Source organism: Rhinoderma darwinii, chromosome 1 (assembly GCF_050947455.1).
Source record: "Rhinoderma darwinii isolate aRhiDar2 chromosome 1, aRhiDar2.hap1, whole genome shotgun sequence".
NCBI classification, from domain to species: domain Eukaryota; kingdom Metazoa; phylum Chordata; class Amphibia; order Anura; family Rhinodermatidae; genus Rhinoderma; species Rhinoderma darwinii.
Window position 1 is genome coordinate 646,622,106 of NC_134687.1, and position 23,335 is coordinate 646,645,440.

Genomic DNA, 23,335 nt, shown 5'->3' on the forward strand with positions numbered 1-23,335 from the left:
GGATCTGGCAGCAGCACTCGTGGTTTACCCGCTTTTATCCTAAAGCTATCTGGTGAGCATGATATTGTTATCCTTCATCAGCTTACCCTACTGAGTTACGCTATGTGGCGCCGTGGTCTTTTCTCTATACCCCGCAAATACAAGTTATGTAATGGCTAGAATTGTGTTATTTCTCCTATACACACACATTTAACAGATTATTCAGATAAGTAGTCTAAAAATTAGGTATGCTTTAAAGGGAATATGTTGCTAGAAATTATTATTATTTTTTTTCAGTTAAACAATTAGTATTTAAGTGATTACTCTGTTTTATTTTTTTCACAAGTCAGGAAATCTAAATTAGATTCTAATTTATAACATTTCCATGTGCTGGCCACTAGAGGGAGCAGTTCCCAAAATTGCAGCATGGTCACTGTGGTAAAGCAACCTCATTGATTTATGCTGCAAATTTGGGGTGGATACACTCTCCTCTGGTGTCCTCACACAATCCCCCCTCCTTTCTTCTGGCTAGTGCCAGGAGAAGGAGGGGTTTGAATGTCTTCAAACCTCCTACACTGTGTGCCGCCATTTTCTGAGCGACTTCACAGTGCTAGGAGGATTAGATACAGGGCTCAACAGATAGTATTACATGAACATAAACGCACATAATACACACATGATACACGCACATAATACACACATCATACACGAGCATAAATTACCTGCTGCTGTCGCCGCCTCCGCTGGTCTACGCTCCTCTTTCTTGCGCCTTCGCTTCGTTGAACATATGGCCGGAAGCCGCGGCCGGAAGTCGTCATCTTACTGTACGGCAGCGGCTTCCGGTCCACATGAAAATGGCGGCGGATTTCTCTCTACGTACGAGCTTCATTTTGATCTGTGTGGGAGCGGCGCATGCGCCGTTCCCACACAGATGGCGCACGCTTGTGAGAATGGAACGGCTCCCATTCGCATTCTCTATGGGGTTGTATGTGCCGTATAGCATCTCCTGTATGTGTCGTTAATCGACACATACAGAGATGGAAAGAAAATGGCAGCCACATAGAGAAGTAAAAACACAGTAAAAAGTAGAACATGAGAACACAAATAAAATTTATGTTAATATCATATTAAAAGTAATCTGATAATAATAATAATTAAAAAAAAATCATGACACCTTCCTTTTAAGGGTCTTTAAGAAGTTTTCAAAGTGGGTTTAAAGATTTTTTTTTATATTGGATTAAAAAAAACATCCATGATTATTAGGAAGCTCCTATTTTAACCAGTTGCTGTCTGCCCATAGATTATAAATTTCCTGGTGGTCCACACCTATCTCTGCAAGAAAGTTTTAAAACATCCAGCTGAGTTTTCTCCTCTCCGACTCTCCCACTCCATCAGTTAAATATATCACTTATTTTATTACACAATATCGAAGCCCTATATGTTCTGAGGAAAACAAGACCAAATAAAAATAGGTTGGCAGAGAAATAGAACAACAATTTGCTATTAAATTGTCATATGACTAAAGCTTGAATGAGGCCACTTCATTTCATTAGGTTCACATTATCAGTACTTGATAGGATCCTCTTTCCCCTTAGAACAGCCCGAATTCTTAGTGGAATGATATAACAAAGTTCTGGAAACCTTCATTACAAATTTTGATTATTAACTTCACTCTGTCTTCCACTGCATCCCAAGGATGTTCTATAAAATTGAGAGCCAGTGACTGTTCAGCCATTAGGATACACATACCTCATTGTCATGTCTGTGAATTCGGCCTGAGATGTGTGCTTTGTCTCATGACAAATTATCTTGTTAAATGTAGACTGGCCAATATTAGACTGTCTGCGCTATTATTAAGTTAAGATGTTATATGTCTTATTAATATTTCAAGGGCCAAATGTGTTGTCAGAGAACAGGCTTCATTGCCAGACAAGGTTCTGCTTTTCATAAAAAATTATTTTAATAAGTCAAGCTTTTTTGAATAAATTAAAAGTGGGGAACTGAATGTAGACCAGAATCGTGGACTGTCATGGATTATTTTAAAGTGTTATACAAAGCGTTATAAGGCTGGAATCACACATAGTTTTTGAGCTGAAGCCAGGAGTGGATTCAAAAGGCATGGCTTAAACTTCTTCCTGCTTGATCCTCTTCTGACTTTGACTCAAAACACTGTATGTGTGTTTCCAGCCAAATATGAATGTTATAAATTTGTCAACTTTCCTATTTTGAAACAAAATCACAAAACAAATATTTTAATCCTAACAGAAAATCCCAGTAAGAACTCTGAGGGAAACTTCACCTTATTGCAAAATTATAAAGTAGAAGATGAAGATATTATCCAGTACTCTTCAGGCGAAAACCTCATTACACTCAATGTACATCCAGGACTTCACAGTAAAGACCTATCATATAATTTCACTAATCCTGAGGAGTCTTCTGACCAATCACAGATTGCTACCACTAGTACAGCTCAGAAACGGGGTAAAAGGTTTCAATGTGGTAAACGGTTCACACAAATCTCAGGTCTTTTTACAAAGAAAACAATTCATACAGGAGAGAAGCCGTATTCATGTTCATTATGTGAGAAAAGTTTTACAGAAAAGTCAAGTCTTGTTAAACATGAGAGAATTCACACAGGAGAGAAGCCATATTCATGTTTGGAATGTGGGAAATGTTTTAAAGAAAAATCCTATCTTGTTCAACATGAGAGAAGTCACACAGGAGAGAAGCCGTATTCTTGTTCAGAATGCGGGAAATGTTTTACGCAAAAATCACATCTTGTTACACATGAGAGAATTCACACAGGAAAGAAGCCGTATTCTTGTTCATTATGTGAGAAATGTTTTACAGAAAAATCAAGTCTTGTTATCCATGAGAGAAGTCACACAGGAGAGAAGCCATATTCATGTTCAGAATGTGGAAAATGTTTTGCACAAAAATCAAATCTTGTTAAACATAAGAGAATTCACACAGGAGAGAAGCCATATTCATGTTCAGAATGTCGGAAATGTTTTACAGTTCAATCACATCTTGTTAAACATGAGAGAATTCACACAGGAGAGAAGCCATATTCATGTTCAGAATGTGGTAAATGTTTTACAGTTAAATCAAGTCTTGCTAAACATAAGAGAATTCACACAGGAGAGAAGCCGTATTCATGTTCCGAATGTGGTAAATGTTTTACAGTTAAATCAAGTCTTGTTATACATGAGAGAATTCACACAGGAGAGAAGCCATATTCATGTTCGGAATGTGGTAAATGTTTTACAGATAAATCAAGTCTTGTTATACATGAGAGAAGTCACACAGGAGACAAGCCATTTTCATGTTCAGATTGTGGTAAATGTTTTAGACATAAATCAAGTCTTATTGTACATAAGAGAAGTCACACAGGAGAGAAATTATATTCGTGTTCAGAATGTGGGAAATGTTTTACTACTAAAGGCAAACTTAGAGCTCATCAGAGAAACCATACAGGGGAAAAAACATTTTGATGTTCTATATGTGGAAGACGTTTTACAAAGAAATTTACATTTTGGAACTCCTAAGAGAATTCACATAGTAGAAACCGTATTCTCATTTAGAATGTGGGAATGCTAGAAGAGCAAATAAAAGATTTTACACACATCAGATCATTCACTGACATTAAAAAGCCAATAAGAGTGTTTGTTTATTTTTTGGGTGGAATTAGCCTGGATCTGCCAAACACCCAAATTATATTTACCTGAGGCCAACTGTGACCGGGATCTATAAAGGAAAAGTATTGTGGATATAAGGAAGAAAAGAAGAGCCTAGTACACTTACAAACCAGAGAAACTGTCACCATGAAACTCGCTGTGTATTACTGTATTCATAAATTCCACCACACTGCAGGAAAATCCATAGTGACCGTAAGGACAATGTAAACGTTTTGTTTTTACATATATGGACATTTTTATATTTTAATTTCATTAAAACAGTATAAAAAATTAAGGTTATGGAATTGAAGAAAAGAAACACTAAAACTGCAAGTAACTTTGCAGTTGAATAAATTAAGTATTCCCAGATTTATTTACATGAAAGGAAATGTCATAAGTGTATTTATCACTGAATTAGAATCAAGGTCGGTGCCCAAAATCACGCCCGCATTTGGTGGTGAATGGCCACACAATGTTTCTGGTAATACCACAATATTTACCGGCTAAATCGTGTGTCAATTCGTCACAATGTGGGTATGGTTGTGTATGCTGTTCCGTCTTTTCTTACCCTCAGGGTAGATTCACTTGCGGCAGATTTGTAGCATACATTTTTTAAACTAAATAGTTCCATACATCTGAGTGTGGTTGTTCCTGCAGCATCCACATTGATTCTGAGATTACTATTCGGATGAATAGGACAGCCGCAGACATTTCTGGAACAAAACTGATATATGTGAATTGGAATCACACATGCCGTTTATCTCAAAAAAGCGCATGAAAAACTTCACCTCAAAGCCAGAAGTGGATCCAGCCAGAAAGAAAAGTATAAGTCCTTCGTTTATGTTTCTCAATTCTTTTTAATACACGCTTGGATTTGGCTAAAAAAAAAAAAACTACATGTGTAATTCCAGACGTAGAGAGGAACTAGGATGAACGTGTCTTATTTTTGGTTTACCCTTTCTTGTTATTGAAATGTGTGGTCTCACCAGGCCGAGACCCAGGGCGCTCTGAGGCCTTCAGAAAGTTTATGGATGTCTGGTTCAGGAAAGGGAAGATGGCCTAACAGATGTCATTCCACTGTCCCGAAAACCATCTACATGTGGAGATTTCAGACAACTGCCAATTGGTCCAGGCCAGTCTGTTGAGTAAGATCAGCCTGAGAGCAGAACAGAAGATGCTGAGAGAAGTTTCTGAGAATACCAGAATTTCTTTGAAAATCTACATGCTGATTTTGCTACTCTTGATGTCTACCATTCCAAAAATGCTGCAAAAATGAAAACTACATGGGGTGTGCCAAAACACAACCTTAGTTATCCAGATAATACATCAGAGCAAGACTATAGTTTGCTTGTGAATACCTCACTTCTGGAACAGTCTAAATGGAAAGAAGGATCAATAAGTTATTTGTCTCCAGTACCAGAAGACATGTTTGACAAATTATAGACGTGTTTCACCAGAAAGAAACCTGTAAATTACTGAGATCACAGTGGAGGAAATGTTATGGTTTGAGACTCATAAACTGCATCAGGACCTGGGCGGCTCATCCTCGTAGAATCCACTAGTAAAGTGCTATTTTGCAGATAAGTGCACAGCGAAGCACAAGGCCATAGTTTAATAAAAGGATATAGGAAATTATAGTTTGGTCAATTTTCTGTGTGCATTGTTTGTTCTGTATAAAAATAAGTTCATTATTTGTGCTACTATACTGTTTATCCCATTTAAAATTGTTCTCCATGGACAATGCTACAAGGTGTGAATATCTTTGCACTAGATGCAGGCGTGTTGTGTATTTGGAAGCCCAGGTATTGGATCAAACTGTTCAACTTGCAGCACTTAGGAGCTTTGTAAACCTGGAGAGGAGTTTAAAGCTGACTGAGCAAGCACTGGCTGGGGCCACTGAGATGGAGCTGGTTGGAGGGGGTCAAGCTCAGGATCCTCAGATTAGCAGCTGGGTAACAGAAGAAGGGGTAGTGTGAAAAGTGCTAGGAAGGCTAGTCCTAAACTGGCACAACCTAGTAAATATGACAGTTTGGTTGACATTAGGGATGCAAGTCCAGGGCCAGCATCAACACAGCAGAGTGTTGCTCCTAGCAACCAGTACAATGACTGCATGAAGGATGGGAGTCGGAGTGCTGCAAAGGTCAGACATGCTGGCGGTAGGGGATTCTATTATTCAGCGAACGGTTAGGGTAATCTGTCACTGAGACCGTGAACGCCGAACAGTGTGTTGTTTGCCGGGTGATCGGATTCAGCAAATTGCGGATCGAATAGACCTATTGCTGGGTGGGGCTGGGGAAGACCCTGCTGTTATGGTACACATCGATACCAATAACAAACTCCGTGGGAAATGGAAGGTCCTTAAAAATAATTTTAGGGAACTAGGAAAGAAGCTAAAGTCCAGGACCTCCAAGGTAGTGTTTTCAGAAATACTACCAGTGCCACGAGCGTCACTAGAAAGACAGAGATTGGGGAGTTAAGTAAGTGGCTTAGAAATTGGTGCAGGAAGGGTTTGGATTCATGGAGAACTGGGCTGAATTGTCTGTCAGCTACAGGCTCTATGGTAGGGACGGGCTGCATCTAAATGGGGAGGGTGCAGCTGTGCTGGGCAAAGAATGGTTAGATGGCTGGAGGAGCTTATAAACTGGGATCTGGGGGGAGGGAGGGTGGGGATACTCAAGCGGGGTTAGATAGAGTACATAGGGAGGGGGATACAGCAGGTGTTAATGGGGATTTAGTGGGGGCTGCAGTTAGAAGCTGAGTAAGGCGATGAATAGGAATAAATATGGACCTAAGAATAATAAAGGTGTCCGTAAGATCAAATGTATGCTGCCGAGTGCAAGACATCTTGCAAGTAAAATTGACGAATTGGAGATTCTAATGACCAACATAGATTATGATGTAGTGGGAAGAACAGAAACCTGGCTGGATGAAGCCATGACTGGGTAACATGTGGAGGGCTACATCATATTCAGAAAGGATAGAAAATATTAAAAAAAAAAGTGGAGGGGTTTGTCTGTTTGTAAAAGACCAGTCCTGAATGAAGACATTGGGGGAGACTGTGACAGTGTGGAGTCTTTATGAGTAAATATTCATGGAGCGGTTAATAAAGGTTAACCTGTTAAGGACTAGGCTGTTTTACAGCTAAATGACCAGAGCAAATGTCACAATTTTGCTATGCGCTTCTTTAGATGACTATAACTCTGCAGGTGAATAAAGTTCATCTTTGAATTTGACACTCTTTTTTTAAGGATAGATACGGCTTTGTTTTAGTGGCATTTGTAAGTATACATCATTTTAATTTTTTTCTTTAAAGTGGGCAAAATTGGAAAAAAATGCAAGAATTTAGCAATTGCGTCCGTTTATGATAGCATTATTCGCACATGGTATAGACTACGGACAAAATTCAGCTCCTTTCCCAAATATGTGTGCTTTATTCACGGGCATGTGCCAGGGCTTGGCATAAAAGGAGGCTTTTGGGCCTTTTCGGTCCAGGAATTCTGCATTTGATTTTATAGCAGCATACTGTTTTTTGGGGGGCATAATGCTGTTGAAACATTAGAAACACCCCATAAATGACTTCATTCACACAAGTAGACCCCACAAAGTTTTCTTCAAGGGGTTTATCATATTTTTACAAAGTCCAGTTTTCTTCTGAAAGTTCCTTGAATAAAATGGAACAAAATAAATTTAGCAATTTTTTAGCAAATGCGTCAGTTTATGCTAGCATTTTTCACTCACAGTATAGACCACTGACAAAATTGATCTCCTTTCACATTCTGCCACTTCTCCTGTGCATGGGGATACCAAATATGTGTGCCTTATTTATCACATAGAGCTGTAGGAGGACGGACGATAGAAGAAGCTTATTTCACAAATCGCCTTTTTTCGTAGCTGGTTTAACAAAACTCAACAGAGTTTCTATAACACTTTCAAAATATCTGCTCTTGAACCAGAGATCCCAAAATATTCATCTAGGGGTATAATGGAAATTAATTTTTTGGGGTTTTCTAAAATAAGAAATTGCAGGTTTATGCAAATGGAGCTCTCCAGCAGATGAACTTTAGAAAATATGCAAACATGACATCCACCCCCCCCCCCCCCCACCCATTCCCTCCCTCACCCTTGGAGTAAAATCGGGGGAAAATAAAAATGTAATGTAGTGCAAATATATTTTCAAATAATTAACTAAAATATAATCATTCAGAACAGTGTGGTATTTTTTAAAACGGGTCAATGCACACGCCTGGTTGTGAAGGACAGAAATATCGGGAATCTTTGCGGTGCCCGTCTTTTCTGCAGACGCTGCACTTTTTCTGGGGGTTGCTTCTAGTTGTTGGGGGAAATGTGAGTGATGAAATGTCTTTCAGTCAGTCGCGTGACATCCTCAGACTAGGGGCATTCTCTGGTGTCCTGAACATCAAATATGAGGCCTTCGATAATTTTCTCCTGGAAATCCAGATATGTGTCTCTGCCTCAGTTTTTTTTATAGAGCACAAATGAATTGTGGTTTGCCACCTGTAACAGATAAATGGCCACTTTTTTGTACCAGGTTTTTGTTTTGCGTTTTACTAAATAGCGCTGTAAAACCTGGTCACTTAAATCCACCCCCCCCCATGTACATGTTATATTAGGACACGCTCGCTGGTTTGAGCTTGTCCTATGTTGCCCCTCTTTCCCTCACTGCCACTGTTCGTGCGGTATGAATCGTGCTTAGCACATTCACATCATTGCGATCCCTGTACTTGACCGCCAGCAATTCCTCAGATGCATAAGCACAGGAGTCCCCCTTTACCATGCGCTTCCCCACTAATTGCTGCGGAAAACCAATTCGGTTTTTGCGCATGGTACCTCATGCTCCAGTCCTTGCAGCATGCAAATGCCTAAACGGGAACACTCGAATAAAAATTATCGCAGTACAGGTGGTACCCCTTGTGAAGCAGAGGCTGCATTATCTCCCACACGATCTTACTGCTGGTGGAAAGATCAGGGGGGCATCCAGGAACATTTATTATGCAGTCCCGCCCTTCATAAATCCTGAAGGCGGTGGTATATCCTGACCCGCTTTCACACAATTTGTAAAGCTCAACGCCATATCTTGCCCTTTTGGAAGGTAGATATTGGCGAAAGCTAAGTCTTCCATGGAAGTTGAGGAGGGATTCGTCCACGCTTACATTCTGCTCGGGTGTAAAGTTGCAGGAATAAATTATTGAGGGAATTTATTAGCGGTCTTATTTTGAACAACCGATAACGGTTTGCATCGGTACTTGAGGGGGCCTGTGCTTTGTCATTGAAGTGGAGGAACCTCATTATTGTCTCATAACGAGACTTGGGCTTTACTGCAGAATACACTGGGATGGCTTGGGCGGGTCTTGTTGACCAGTAAGACCTAATGGAGGGCTTTTTGACAATACTCATATTTAGGGTGAGCCCTAACATTTTTTTTTTTGTGGGTGTCCAATCTCTGGCATGGGTGGGTGAAAGTTTCTGCCTTATATACTGAGCGGCATATAAATTAGTTTCGTGGACAATCATATTTAGAATGTCGTCAGTAATAAATAAATGGAAGTAATCCATTTGGTCAAAATTTGTATGGTACAGAGTTATGCCAGGAGTGGCAGTAAATCCGTGGATTCTAGGCCCAAAAGATGAAGCAGGTGCCCATACAAGAGCCTGAACTGTAGGGACCATGCTGTCCCATGCTACAGCGCTACTAGGCCCTGTGCTTCCATGTTCTGCAGTTTCAACTGTGTCAGGCACAACGTCCCCTGAAGATGAACCTGAAGTGACGCTATCATCGTCACTACCTAAAACAGGTTCCAACTCTGAAGCCATCTCTGATGCGGTCTCACAGACTCAGACTATAGCATGGCGTATGCCTCCTCAGCACTAAAAAACGTCCTCGCTATAACGTCACTAACACTAACTAAACAAACTTTTTTTTTTTTATAAACACACAAACTAACTGGTATATATATATGTATGTGTATGTATGTGTGTGTGTATATATATATATATATATATATATATGTATAGAAGACAGCGTAGAAAGCAGTGACGACACCAGGACTTCAAGGCAGATGCAAGCAAAGTGGATTTATTCACCTAAAAAAAAACAGCAACGTTTCGGTTCAACAGGAACCTTTCTCAAGCCATCAAATGGCTTGAGAAAGGTTCCTGTTGAACCGAAACGTTGCTGTGTTTTTTTTTGAGGTGAATAAATCCACTTTGCTTGCATCTGCCTTGAAGTCCTGGTGCCGTCACTGCTTTCTACGCTGTCTTCTATCCATAAAATAGGGGAATTGATTCATCCCCTGGTGACGAGCACATGGCCTGATTTCCTGTTATTTTGGAGTGCTGTATTTATCCATTGCTGGACTGTATATATATGTATATATACATACATCTGCACTACTGCTAACAAAAAATAAACCTCTATTGCTATACATATTATATATATATATATATATATATATATATATATATATATATATATATATATATACACTACCGTTCAAAAGTTTGGAGTTGCCCAGACAATTTTGTGTTTTCCATGAAAACTCACACTTATATTTATCAAATGAGTTGCAAAATGACTAGAAAGTATAGTCAAGACATTGACAAGGTTAGAAATAATGATTTTTATTTGAAATAATAATTTTCTCCTTCAAACTTTGCTTTCATCAAAGAATGCTCCATTTGCAGCAATTACAGCATTGCAGACCTTTGGCATTCTAGCTGTTAATTTGCTGAGGTAATCGGGAGAAATTTCACCCCATGCTTCCAGAAGCCCCTCCCACAAGTTGGATTGGCTTGATGGGCACTTGTTGCGTACCATACGGTCAAGCTGCTCCCACAACAGCTCTATGGGGTTGAGATCTGGTGACTGCGCTGGCCACTCCATTACAGATAGAATACTAGCTGCCTGCTTCTTCCCTAAATAGTTCTTGCATAATTTGGAGGTGTGCTTTGGGTCATTGTCCTGTTGTAGGATGAAATTGGCTCCAATCAAGCGCTGTCCACAGCGTTGCAAAATGGAGTGATAGCCTTCCTTATTCAAAATCCCTTTTACCTTGTACAAATCTCCCACTTTACCAGCACCAAAGCAACCCCAGACCATCACATTATCTCCACCATGCTTGACAGATGGCGTCAGGCACTTTTCCAGCATCTTTTCAGTTGTTCTGCGTCTCACAAATGTTCTTCTGTGTGATCCAAACACCTCAAACTTCGATTAGTCTGTCCATAACACTTTTTTCCAATCTTCCTCTGTCCAATGTCTGTGTGCTTTTGCCCATATTAATCTTTTCCTTTAATTAGCCAGTCTCAGATATGGCTTTTTCTTTGCCACTCTGCCCTGAAGGCCAGCATCCCTGAGTCGCCTCTTCACTGTAGACGTTGACACGGGCGTTTTGCAGGTACTATTTAATGAAGCTGCCAGTTGAGGACCTGTGAGGCGTCTATTTTTCAAACTAGAGACTCTAATGTACTTGTCTTGTTGCTCAGTTGTGCAGCGGGGCCTCCCACTTCTCTTTCTACTCTGGTTATAGCCTGTTTGTGCTGTCCTCTGAAGGGAGTAGTACACACCGTTGTAGGAAATCTTCAGTTTCTTGGCAATTTCTCGCATGGAATAGCCTTCATTTCTAAGAACAAGAATAGACTGTCAAGTTTTACATGAAAGCTCTCTTTTTCTAGCCATTTTGAGAGTTTAATCGAACCCTAAAATGTAATGCTCCAGATTCTCAACTAGCTCAAAGGAAGGTCAGTTTTATAGCTCCTCTAAACAGCAAAACTGTTTACAGCAGTGCTAACATAATTGCACAAGGGTTTTCAAGTGTTTTCTAATCATCCATTAGCCTTCTAACACAGTTAGCAAACACAAGGTACCATTAGGACACTGGAGTGATGGTTGCTGGAAATGGGCCTCTATACGCCTATGTAGATATTGCATTGAAAACCAGACGTTTGCAGCTGGAATAGTCATTTAGCACATTAACAATGTATAGACTGTGTTTCTGATTAATTTAATGTTATCTTCATTGGAAAAAACTGTGCTTTTCTTTCAAAAATAAGGAAATTTCTAAGTGACCCTAAACTTTTGAACGGTAGTGTGTGTGTGTGTGTGTGTGTGTGTGTGTGTGTGTGTGTGTGTGTGTATGTGTGTGTATATATATATATAAAGTTATATATTCCCTATCTGCCTATTCTAATATAATAAAAGATAGAAAGGTAGATAGATAGAACAAAAGATAGATTTCTATATCTATACAATCTATCCATCTATCTATACAAAGAGTGTATTGAAGTGTAACACAGTAGTTTTTTTTCACTGTATTATTCTGGCAGCAATTCTCTCAAGTATCTTCTCCTCACACTGAAACAATGTGTGAGGAGAAGAAAAAAAGGTAGGACATTTGCTGCCAGAAATTCCAAAATAAAAACAACTGTGATCGCTGTGATAGGTTTTCACAGCGATCGCATGTTCAGGGACCATTAGATTGGTCCCTGATACTCTGCCCAGAGCTGTTGTTGAGACTGGTTACAAATGAATTGAGTAAAGTGTCCTCACATCGTACACATGGCAATTTAAATGGGGCACAACGTGAGGCCCTGGAACATTTAAGAAGAATGAAAACAGTGGTTATCAAGCCAGCAGATAAGGGTGGAAATGTGGTATTGTGGCCTGTCGATAAGTATGAGAGAGAAGCTTTCAGACGGCTCAATGATGGGTCATGCTATGCTATCAGAAGCTGGATGGGTGTCCTCTTGTTAAATTTAAGACCCAGTTGGACAAAATCTTATGGAAGGCCTTTGAATCTAACATTATACCAAAGACCACATTAGAAGGTCTGATAGTGGACAAACCCATTACAGCAACCTTGTACTTACTCCCCAAGGTTCACAAAAATTTAGTGGACCCCCGGGGAGACTGATAGTCTTGGGCAATAGGAGTTTGTGTGAAACAGTATGTCGCTTCATCGATCATTATCTTAAACACCTGGTAAGTGAATTGCCCTCATACATTCGGGATTCTACGGATGTTTTCAATAGATTAGAGGGGGTCTTCATGGGACATGATGTGAAGTCACTTTATACTGCAATCGAACACAAACATGGTACTTAAGCTGCTAGGTTTTATTTAAATGGGACCAATTTAGAACCTGATCACATTGATTTTCTGATCATTTTGCTGGATTTTGTATTACATCACAATTTATTCCTATTTAAAGATCACAATTTTCTACAGAAGAAGGGTGTGGCAATGGGGGCGACTTGTGCGCCCTCATATGCCAACCTTTTTCTTGGTTACTGGGAACAGAGCTTACAATTACCTGATGCTGATGATGGAGGCGTCCTAATTTGGATGGGTTTCATCAATGACATACTCTTTCTTATGTTTACGTCCATAAAAGGCTCTTTCCGTTGTGGCCATGTAAGATGCCTTTGTTGTTCCAGTATTGCTAACAAAAAGGTCTATTTCATTTCCATGGTAACCAAAGAGATTTTCCCAATTAAAAGTTTTTTGAACTGTGGCCACAGTTATGTTATTTACTTACTACTGTGTAAATGTGAGTTACAGTATGTGGGTCGAACAACGCAAACCCTCAGGAATAGAATTAAGAAGCATAAATCCAACGTAATGGGTTTTTCAAACAAAGTGTTTCTAGACATTGTGCCCTCAAACAAAAATGCAATTTAGATGAAATAATCGTCATTCCTGTAGAAAGTATACCTGCAGATTCCTCTGATAGATTTATTAGATTAAAAGAGGGGAACATTTTTGGATCTATAAATTAGGGACTTTGCATCCCAACGGACTCAATGACATAACCGAGTCCTCATTGGATTAGTATTGTTATAATGCTTTTTACATTTTTATTACATTTATCCTATGTATTATCCATTATCTTACATTTCCATTTGTTTATTATTTGTTATATATTCCAAAATTGCATATTATCTCACCTTTTTCTTTTATTTTTCCCCTTATTTCCCTTCCTATCCAAATTGACTGTCTTTTTCGCGTGTCATCTTGCGATTCATGTCCTCTTTTTTTACTATCTTTTTTTACTATCTTGATGTAATGAATCGGGGTAGGGAGACGGACAGGTGAGCCCTAATCTACCCGCAACTCAGTCCCTGCCTACTTGCACGGCCCGTCCTAAGTGACAGCGTACAACTGGGTGACGGCCCCTACGCTCAATATGTGCAAGACAGACAACACAAGACAAGGGCACACAGAAGCAAGGGGAAGTAGGGGCAGTTGCCCATGGAAACACCGTGAGCAACAGGCAGTGGTGAACGAGCCGAGTCAAACCAGGAGAGTACGTAGTAGCAAAATCAGAGCATGAGAATAGTCAGTCAAGCCAGGGTCAATAAGTAACAGCGGTCAATCAGGTAAATAGCAGGAATCGCAGAGCCAGGAAACCAGACAATCACAGGCAAGGAACATGCTGCAAGTGAAGGTATAAATAGACCAAGGGCGGGAGCTAGAACCGTCAGGCCAGGCTGTGATAGGTTCTCCCTCTCCTCAGCCTGAGTGGTAACAGATCGCGTCACTCTAGCAGACCTTGGAGCTGATGAAAGCTAATTAATCCCGGGCATCGACACATAACTTGTGTCTGGCAAACCCTTTACAGTACCCCCCTTTTATGAGGGGCCACTGGACACTTCCTAGGTGGACCTGGCTTGTTGGGGAACCGAAGATGGAACTTCCTGAGCAATATACTGGCGTGAACATCCTGCTGTCCACAGTCTTGGCTACCTCGAATTCTACCCCATCCGGAGCAAAAGAACAGGGACCGGCGGTTTCCTCGATGTAGCCAAGGACGGGGAGCAGCTTTTCAAGAGGGAGGCATGGAACATGTTTATCTGAAAAGACGGGGTAATCCAGCCGGAAGGAGACAGGGTTGAGGACCTAATTTCACTGTATAGTTAGATAGAAATCTAATTGTGCTCCCACAATATAAAGAAATTTAATTATAAGGTTCACTGAATTGACAACTGAGTAAAAAGATATCTTTAATAGTAACTAGTTTAAAAACAGGGGTGACACACCACTGTGACATAAGCCCCACCGTGAAAATTAAAAAATGTATTAAACAAAAAAACACTGAGTTATATTGGACCTCAATGATTTTGTACGGCCCTATATATCATTGAGCAAATTTCTTGGACGGAACTTCAAGGCGCACATTTTTAGAAGACAGCCACACCAGATCTCCAACCACAAACAGGGGGTTAGTTGAACGTCTTTTATCTGCCTGAGTCTTTTGGATGCTCTGGGACGCCTCAAGGTTCTTCTGAACCTGGGCCCAGACTGTGCACAGTTCCCCGATGAACGACATCCACCTCGGGATTGTTGGAACCACCAGGTGAAACGGATGAGAACCGTGGATTAAACCCAAAATTACAGAAGAAGGGGGAGACCCCCGACAAGTTACTGACCCGGTTATTAAGGGAAAATTTGGCGAGGGGAATGAAGGAGACCCAATCATTTTGACAGTCTGAGATAAAACACCTTAAATATTGTTCTAGAGACTGATTAGTCCTCTCAGTTTGGCTATTAGTTTCAGGATGGAAGGCCGAGGAAAAGGACAGATCAATCTCCAGCTTCTTACAGAAAGCTCTCCAAAACAATGAAACAAATTGTACCCCTCTGTCAGAAACAATATTGACCGTAACCCCATGGAGACGCAGGATGTGTTTGACAAACAAGGTAGCTATCGTCTTGGCATTGGGTAGTTTCTTGAGGGGTACAAAGTGGCACATCTTACTGAAACGGTCTACTACAACCCACACCACCGACTTGCCTTGGGATGGAGGCAGATCGGTGATAAAATCCATGGAGATATGGGTCCAAGGTCTCTGGGGAATGGGCAAAGAACATAGTAAGCCCGCAGGTCAGGACCTGGGAGTCTTGGACCTAGCACAAATTTCACAAGCGGCGACGTAGGCCTTAACGTCTTTAGGCAACCCAGGCCACCAATAGATTCTAGAAATTAGGTGCTTGGTACCCAGGATGCCTGGATGGCCAGATAGTTTGGAGTCATGATTCTCCCTGAGCAACCTTAGCCGGAATTGCAGGGGAACAAACAGCTTGTTCTCAGGAAGGTTCTCGGGAGCAGAACCTTGATCAGACGCAATTTCGGAGACTAAGTCTGAATCCACAGAGGATATGATTATACCTGGGGGCAAAATACAAGCGGGATCCTCCTCAGGAGGAGGGCTGGCTATGAAGCTAAGAGTAGTGCGGGTTACTAAACGAGCCTTCACGTTTTGAGCACGTGCAGTGCTTTTACTGATATTCTTTGCCATGAGTAAGAGCACTGCACATGCTCGAAATGCGTAGGCTCGGGTACTAACCCGCACTACTCTTCGCCTTGAGACTGCATCTCTCTTCTACTTTTAATCAAATTTTGTTTTGCCAATAAAAGTGGGAATAGAACTTCCCTTTTAAACTTCATACAGCGCTGGATCATATTTCCTCCTTTCTTCCACGCGGAATTCGTTAGGAGTGAGGATTTGACCCAAAAATGGTATCTCCTGCACCCCATACAAACGATTTTCGGTTTTTGCAAAGAGCTTGTTTTTCCAAAGGGCCTGGAGCAACTTCCTGACATGCTCAATGTGGGAGGACCAGTCCTTGGAAAACACAAGTATATCATCAAGGTACACTACAAGAAATACCCCCAGATAGTCTCTTAAAATCTCATTTATGAAATTATGGAAGACCGCGGGAGCATTACACAACCCAAAGGGCATGACGAGATATTCGAAATGACCTTCGGGTGTATTAAACGCAGTCTTGCACTCATCCCCCTCTCTGATCCGGATAAGGTTATAAGCCCCCTGAAGATCAAACTTAGAGAACCATTGGACCCCTGAACCTGATTGAAGAGATCAGGAATCAAAGGAAGGGAATATTGGTTCCTTACAGTGATATTATTTAAATTTCGGTAATCAATGCACGGCCTAAGACCACCATCCTTCTTCCCCACGAAGAAGAAGCCACCACCTACCGGAGACGTAGAGGGGCGAATGTAACCCTTGGCCAGGCTTTCCTGGATATATTCTCTCATGGCTTCACGTTCAGGACAAGAGAGATTAAATATCCTACATTTAGGGAGCTTAGCTCCTGGTACCAAATCGATTGCGCAATCGTACTCTCTATGAGGAGGTAACTCTTCGGAGGCTCTATTAGAAAATACATCAGCAAAGTCCTGAATAAACTCAGGTAGAGTGTTTACCTCCTCAACGAGAGAAACCAAATTAATAGAAAAACATGACGTCATGCATTCATTACCCCATTTAGTAAGATCACCAGTATCCCAGTTAAAAGTGGGATTATGCGTCTGCAACCAAGGAAGGCCTAAAATCAAATCGGACGATAAACCCTGCATGACTAACACAGAACACTGTTCCAAATGAATGGAGCCAACAATGAGTTAAAAAACAGGGGTATTCTGCATAAAACAACCATTAGCAAGCGGAGTGGAGTCTATACCCACTACCGGGACAGGTTTAGGCAAATCAATTAATGGCATAGCTAGAGACATAGCAAATTCCACAGACATAATATTAGCAGCAGACCCTGAATCCATGAAGGCACTGCCGGTGGCAGACCTTCCATCAAAAGAGACCAGAAAGGGAAGCAAGATTTTATTAGGCTACATATTTACGGGAAATACCTTCGCGCCCAAGCGAAGACCGATGGTCACTTAGGCGCGGAAGTTTTCTGGCTGCTTATTCTTGTGCCTGGGACAGGAGTTCAATTGATGCTTGTCATCCCCACAGTAGAAGCAGAGACCATTCTTCCTGCGGAAGTCTCTACGTTGTTGGGGAGACACGGAGGCCCCGAGTTGCATCTGTTCATCTGAGTTCTCCGTGGAAGAACGAAGCAACTGAACCTCTGCAGCCATCATAGGGGAGCCAGAGGTGAAGGCACCAGAACGTTCAAGTCATCGTTCCCTGAGACGTCGGTCAAGATGTACCGCTAAAGCCGTAGCCTGATCTAGAGAGTCTGAAGTGGGATAGCTAACTAACAGGTCTTTCAGAGCATTCGACAGACCCAATCTAAACTGGCACCTCAAGGCAGGGTCATTCCACCGAGAAGCTACACACCACTTCCTAAAGTCAGAACAGTACTCCTCAATGGGTCTCTTACCCTGACGTAAGGTCACCAGCTGACTCTTGGCAAAGGCAGTCTTGTCAGTCTCGTCATAGATAAGCCTGATGGCAGAAAAAAAAAGGTCAACAGAAGAATGTTCAGGGGCGTCAGGAGCCAAGGAGAAGGCCCATTCCTGGGGGCCGTCCTGGAGCCGGGACCTAATTATACCCACTCGCTGGTTCTCAGAACCCGAGGAGTGGGGTCTTAATCGGAAATAGAGTCTACAACTCTCCCGAAAAGAGGAAAAAGTCTTCCGGTCCCATGAGAACCGGTCAGGCAACTTGAGGTGGGGTTCAATAGGTGAGGTGAAGGGCACTACCTGGGTAGCATCACGCTGGTTGAACCTCTGAGCCAGGTCTTGGACCTGTAGGGAGAGACCCTGCATTTGCTGAGCCAGGGCCTCAAGGGGGTCCATAGTAGAGTCAGGGACCAGGGTAAGAAAAGGTATAGGGCCTGTGATTATGTAATGAATCGGGGTAGGGAGACGGACAGGTGAGCCCTAATCTACCCGCAACTCAGTCCCTGCCTACTTGCATGGCCCGTCCTAAGTGACGGTGTACAACTGGGCGACGGTCCCTATGCTCAATAAGTGCAAGACGGACAACACAAGACAAGGGCACACGGAAGCAAGGGGCAGTTGCCCACAGAAACACGTGAGCAACAGGCAGTGGTGAATGAGCCGAGTCAAAACAGGAGAGTACGTAGTAGCAAAATCAGAGCAGGAGAATAGTCAGTCAAGCCAGGGTCAATAAGTAACAGCGGTCAATCAGGTAAATAGCAGGAATCGCAGAGCCAGGAAACCAGACAATCACAGGCAAGGAACATGCTGCAAGTGAGGGTATAAATAGACCAAGGGCGGGAGCTAGAACCGTCAGGCCAGGCTGTGATAGGTTCTCTCTCTCCTCAGCCTGCCAGCCTGGGTGGTAACAGATCGCGTCACTCTAGCAGACCTTGGAGCTGATGAAGGCTGATTAACCCCGGGCGTCGACACAGAACCTGTGTCTGGCAAACCCTTTACACTTGACTAGCAATTTATGAAAATGCTCCTTCCAGTCATACCTAAAATTATTTTCATAAGAGCTCACCCTTTTCTTTTAATTTCCCCTTATTTTCTTCGTATCCAAATTGACCGTCTTTTTTTGCATGTCATCTTGTGGTTCATGTCCTCTTTTTTTACTGCCTTTGGCTCCCGCAGTCCCTGCGGTTGCCTTGACTCCGATTAAGCTCTATCATATTACTGCTCCGCTTTTAGCTATCATTCCTCTCTATTCTGGTGAGTTTTTATATTTATAATAACCTTGTCTTTTTTGTGTTGCCGTTTTTGTATTTCTTTTATTTTTTACACATACAATGTTTCATATTGTTAATGTTTTAATGTTTATACACTTGTATTCTTCCGTGGCTGTATACAACCAGCCTCTTGTTGCTTTGATCATTGAACTCTGACCCGCCTCTCTTTGGCTTTTTTCGGCGCGCTGTTCCATTGTATTCAATCAATTAATTATTTTAATCTTGATGTCTAGCCTCTTATATACAGTGAAGGAAATAAGTATTTGATCCCTTGCTGATTTTGTAAGTTTGACCACTGTCAAAGTCATGAACAGTCTAGAATTTTTAGGCTAGGTTAATTTTACCAGTGAGAGATTATATAAAAAAACAAACAGAAAATCACATTGTCAAAATTATATATATTTATTTGCATTGTGCACAGAGAAATAAGTATTTGATCCCCTACCAACCATTAAGAGTTCAGCCTCCTCCAGACCAGTTACACGCTCCAAATCAACTTGGTGCCTGCATTAAAGACAGCTGTCTTACATGGTCACCTGTATAAAAGACTCCTGTCCACAGACTCAATTAATCAGTCTGACTCTAACCTCTACAACATGGGCAAGACCAAAGAGCTTTCTAAGGATGTCAGGGACAAGATCACAGACCTGCACAAGGCTGGAATGGGCTACAAAACCATAAGTAAGACGCTGGGTGAGAAGGAGACAACTGTTGGTGCAATAGTAAGAAAATGGAAGGCATACAAAATGACTGTCAATCGACATCGATCTGGGGCTCCATGCAAAATCTCACCTCGTGGGGTATCCTTGATCCTGAGGAAGGTGAGAGCTCAGCCGAAAACTACACGGGGGGAACTTGTTAATGATCTCAAGGCAGCTGGGACCACAGTCACCAAGAAAACCATTGGTAACACATTACGCCGTAATGGACTAAAATCCTGCAGTGCCCGCAAGGTCCCTCTGCTCAAGAAGGCACATGTACAGGCCCGTCTGAAGTTTGCAAATGAACATCTGGATGATTCTGAGAGTGATTGGGAGAAGGTGCTGTGGTCAGATGAGACTAAAATTGAGCTCTTTGGCATTAACTCAACTCGCCGTGTTTGGAGGAAGAGAAATGCTGCCTATGACCCAAAGAACACCGTCCCCACTGTCAAGCATGGAGGTGCAAACATTATGTTTTGGGGGTGTTTCTCTGCTAAGGGCACAGGACTACTTCACCGCATCAATGGGAGAATGGATGGAGTCATGTACCGTCAAATTCTGAGTGACAACCTCCTTCCCTCCACCAGGACATTAAAAATGGCTCGTGGCTGGGTCTTCCAGCACGACAATGACCCGAAACATACAGCCAAGGCAACAAAGGAGTGGCTCAAAAAGAAGCACATTAAGGTCATGGAGTGGCCTAGCCAGTCTCCAGACCTTAATCCCATCGAAAACTTATGGGAGGAGCTGAAGATCCGAGTTGCCAAGTGACAGCCTCGAAATCTTAATGATTTGCAGATGATCTGCAAAGAGGAGTGGGCCAAAATTCCATCTAACATGTGTGCAAACCTCATCATCAACTACAAAAAACGTCTGACTGCTGTGCTTGCCAACAAGGGTTTTGCCACCAAGTATTAAGTCTTGTTTGCCAAAGGGATCAAATACTTATTTCTCTGTGCACAATGCAAATAAATATATATAATTTTGACAATGTGATTTTCTGTTTTATTTTAATATAATCTATCTCTCACTGGTAAAATTAACCTAGCCTAAAAATTCTAGACTGTTTATGTCTTTGACAGTGGGCAAACTTACAAAATCAGCAAGGGATCAAATACTTATTTCCTTCACTGTAGACTGTGACCTGGTTAACTGCCTCTCCGCTGCGGCGGAGTGGCCTAGTGGGTCCACATACCCTGTAACCGTGACAGTACGCTCAGGCCATGGAACCCGTTGGCCAGCCCAAGACCGCAGTCCAGAAGATACAGACGGAGATGCATGACCTATGCACACGTCAGGATCAACTCCTTGAGGCTGTGAATTCTATCCTGGTCAGTCTGGATCTACTCACTGTTCCACCTCCGGTTCTTCCTCCTGAAGCTGTTGCTGTGCCACTGCCCATTGCTCCTCCTGTTTGTTCCAGATCCACAGTTCCTTTGCCTCTTCCTCCTCGCTATGACGGTGATCTTAGAGCATGTAGAGGATTTATTAACCAATGCATGGTTAATTTTAGGCTACAGGCTCATCTCTTCCCCGCCGAGGAGGCCAAGGTAGCATTTATCATCTCCCTTCTTGCTGGCAAGACCCTCGCATGGGCGAACCCAATCTTTGAGCAACAAGGACCTGTATCCTCGGACCTAGCCTTGGTCCTGCAGTTCTTTCGTGCCGGGTTCGAGGAGCCAGGTCGAACATCCGCTGCGCAGCTACTCTGTTAACCCCCAAGCAAGAGAGTTCCACAGTAAGGGAGTATGCGATCTCCTTTCGTACCCTGGCAGCCGAGCTGGCATAGAACAATGAGACACTGGTGGCGACCTTCTGGCAGGGACTGTCCTCTCACATCAAGGACGAACTAGCCACCTGGGTTGATATGAGAATCCGGGAGCACACTCAAGAGGTTCGACAGGAGAGCCGGGTCCACAGACCAGCACCCTCGGTCCAGAGACCACTATTGCCTTCCGCTAGGGCGCTACCTGAGGAACCCATGCAGGTAGACAGGGTCTGGCTATCTGAACAGGAGAAGCAGCGCAGACGCTCCCCTGGACTATGTATGTATTGTGGCCTTAAAGGTCATTTTGTGCGCCAATGCCCACAGAAACTGGGAAACTACAGTACCTAGGGTTGGTTGGAGAGGCCACTCTAGGTGGAACGTCTCCAACCGTTAAAGCCTCTCCCAAATTATCGATTCCTGGGGCCATCGTCTCCGGAGAGACGTCACATCCTTCCTCCGCCTATCTTGACTCTGGAGCGGCTGCTAATTTCATCAAGCAGGATCTAGTGGATCACTTACGTCTACCCACAGTCTGTCTGGAGAGACCCCTGGCTGTTACCTCCGTGAATGGTCTACCATTGCCTGATCCGATTATGATCATCACAGAGCCATTGACACTACGGGTCGGAGCTCTTCACTCAGAGCAGATCACCTTCCTGGTACTACCTAAGGCTATCAATCCTATCCTGCTGGGTCTGCCATGGTTCCGCCTACACGCCCTGGTTCTTGACTGGAGTTCCAGAGAAGTTCTTCAATGGGGTTCCAGATGCCATAGCCATTGCCTGTCACAAGTCCGTCCTGTTATGCCTCCTCTGGCTCAATCACTCTCCGGTTTACCATCTCAGTATGCCAGTTTTGCGGATGTCTTCTGCAAGTGAGAAGCTGAGACGTTGCCTCTACATCGGAATTATGACTGTCCCATTGAACTGGTTCCTTATGCTTCTCTTCCCCGTGGACGAGTATATCCACTCTCCTTGCCATTGACATTATCTATGTCATGGAGAATTTGGAGAGGGTTTTTTTTCGAAAATCTTCCTCCCTGGCTGGGGCTGGCTTTTTCTTCGTTAAGAAGAGAAATGGATCCCTTCGACCCTGTATTGACTACCGTGGTCTCAACCAGATCACGGTCAATAGCAAATACCCGTTGCCACTTATATCCGAGCTGTTTGATCGCATACGAGGAGCCAAAAAAAATTCTAATCTTGATCTGCGGGGGGCTTATAACCTAATCCGGATTCACCGGGGTGACGAATGGAAAACGACATTTAACACCCGCGATGGGCAATACAAATACCTAGTGAAGCCCTTCGGACTATGTAACGCTCCCACAGTATTTCAGGAATTCGTCAATGATATTTTCCGAGATCTCCTCTATATGTGTGTTGTAGTTTATCTCGATGATATCTTGATTTTCTCCCCAGATCTGATGACCCATCTGAGGCATGTCCGTCAAGTTCTTCTGCGACTAAGAGAGAATCTCTTATATGCCAAGTTTGAGTAGTACGTCTTTGAAAATATGTCTTTGCCCTACCTGGGCTATGTCATCTCGGATCAAGGTCTTAAGATGGATCCTGAGAAACTAAAGTCTGTCCTGGAGTGGCCACGTCCTCAGGGCCTAAGGGCCATTCAACGGTTCCTGGGATTCAACAAATTCTACCGGCAGTTTATTCCAAACTTTTCATCTCTGATGGCTCCCATCTCTACCCATACCAAGAAGGGTGTGAACGCCAAGGTGTGGACTCCAGAGGCAGAG

The 23,335-nt window shown here is 42.6% G+C and overlaps 1 protein-coding gene across 1 annotated transcript in view; it reads left to right on the top strand.

Moving 5' to 3' along the window:
- LOC142697140 (uncharacterized) overlaps positions 1-5,329 on the top strand; it is a 37,077-nt gene extending 31,748 nt beyond the window's left edge. Inside the window, exon 6 of the mRNA XM_075847685.1 lies at positions 2,245-5,329. Coding sequence (XP_075703800.1) covers positions 2,245-3,473 — 1,229 coding nt within the window. The 3' untranslated portion in view covers positions 3,474-5,329. The remainder of the gene's footprint in view (positions 1-2,244) is intronic.
- Positions 5,330-23,335: the final 18,006 nt, after the last annotated feature.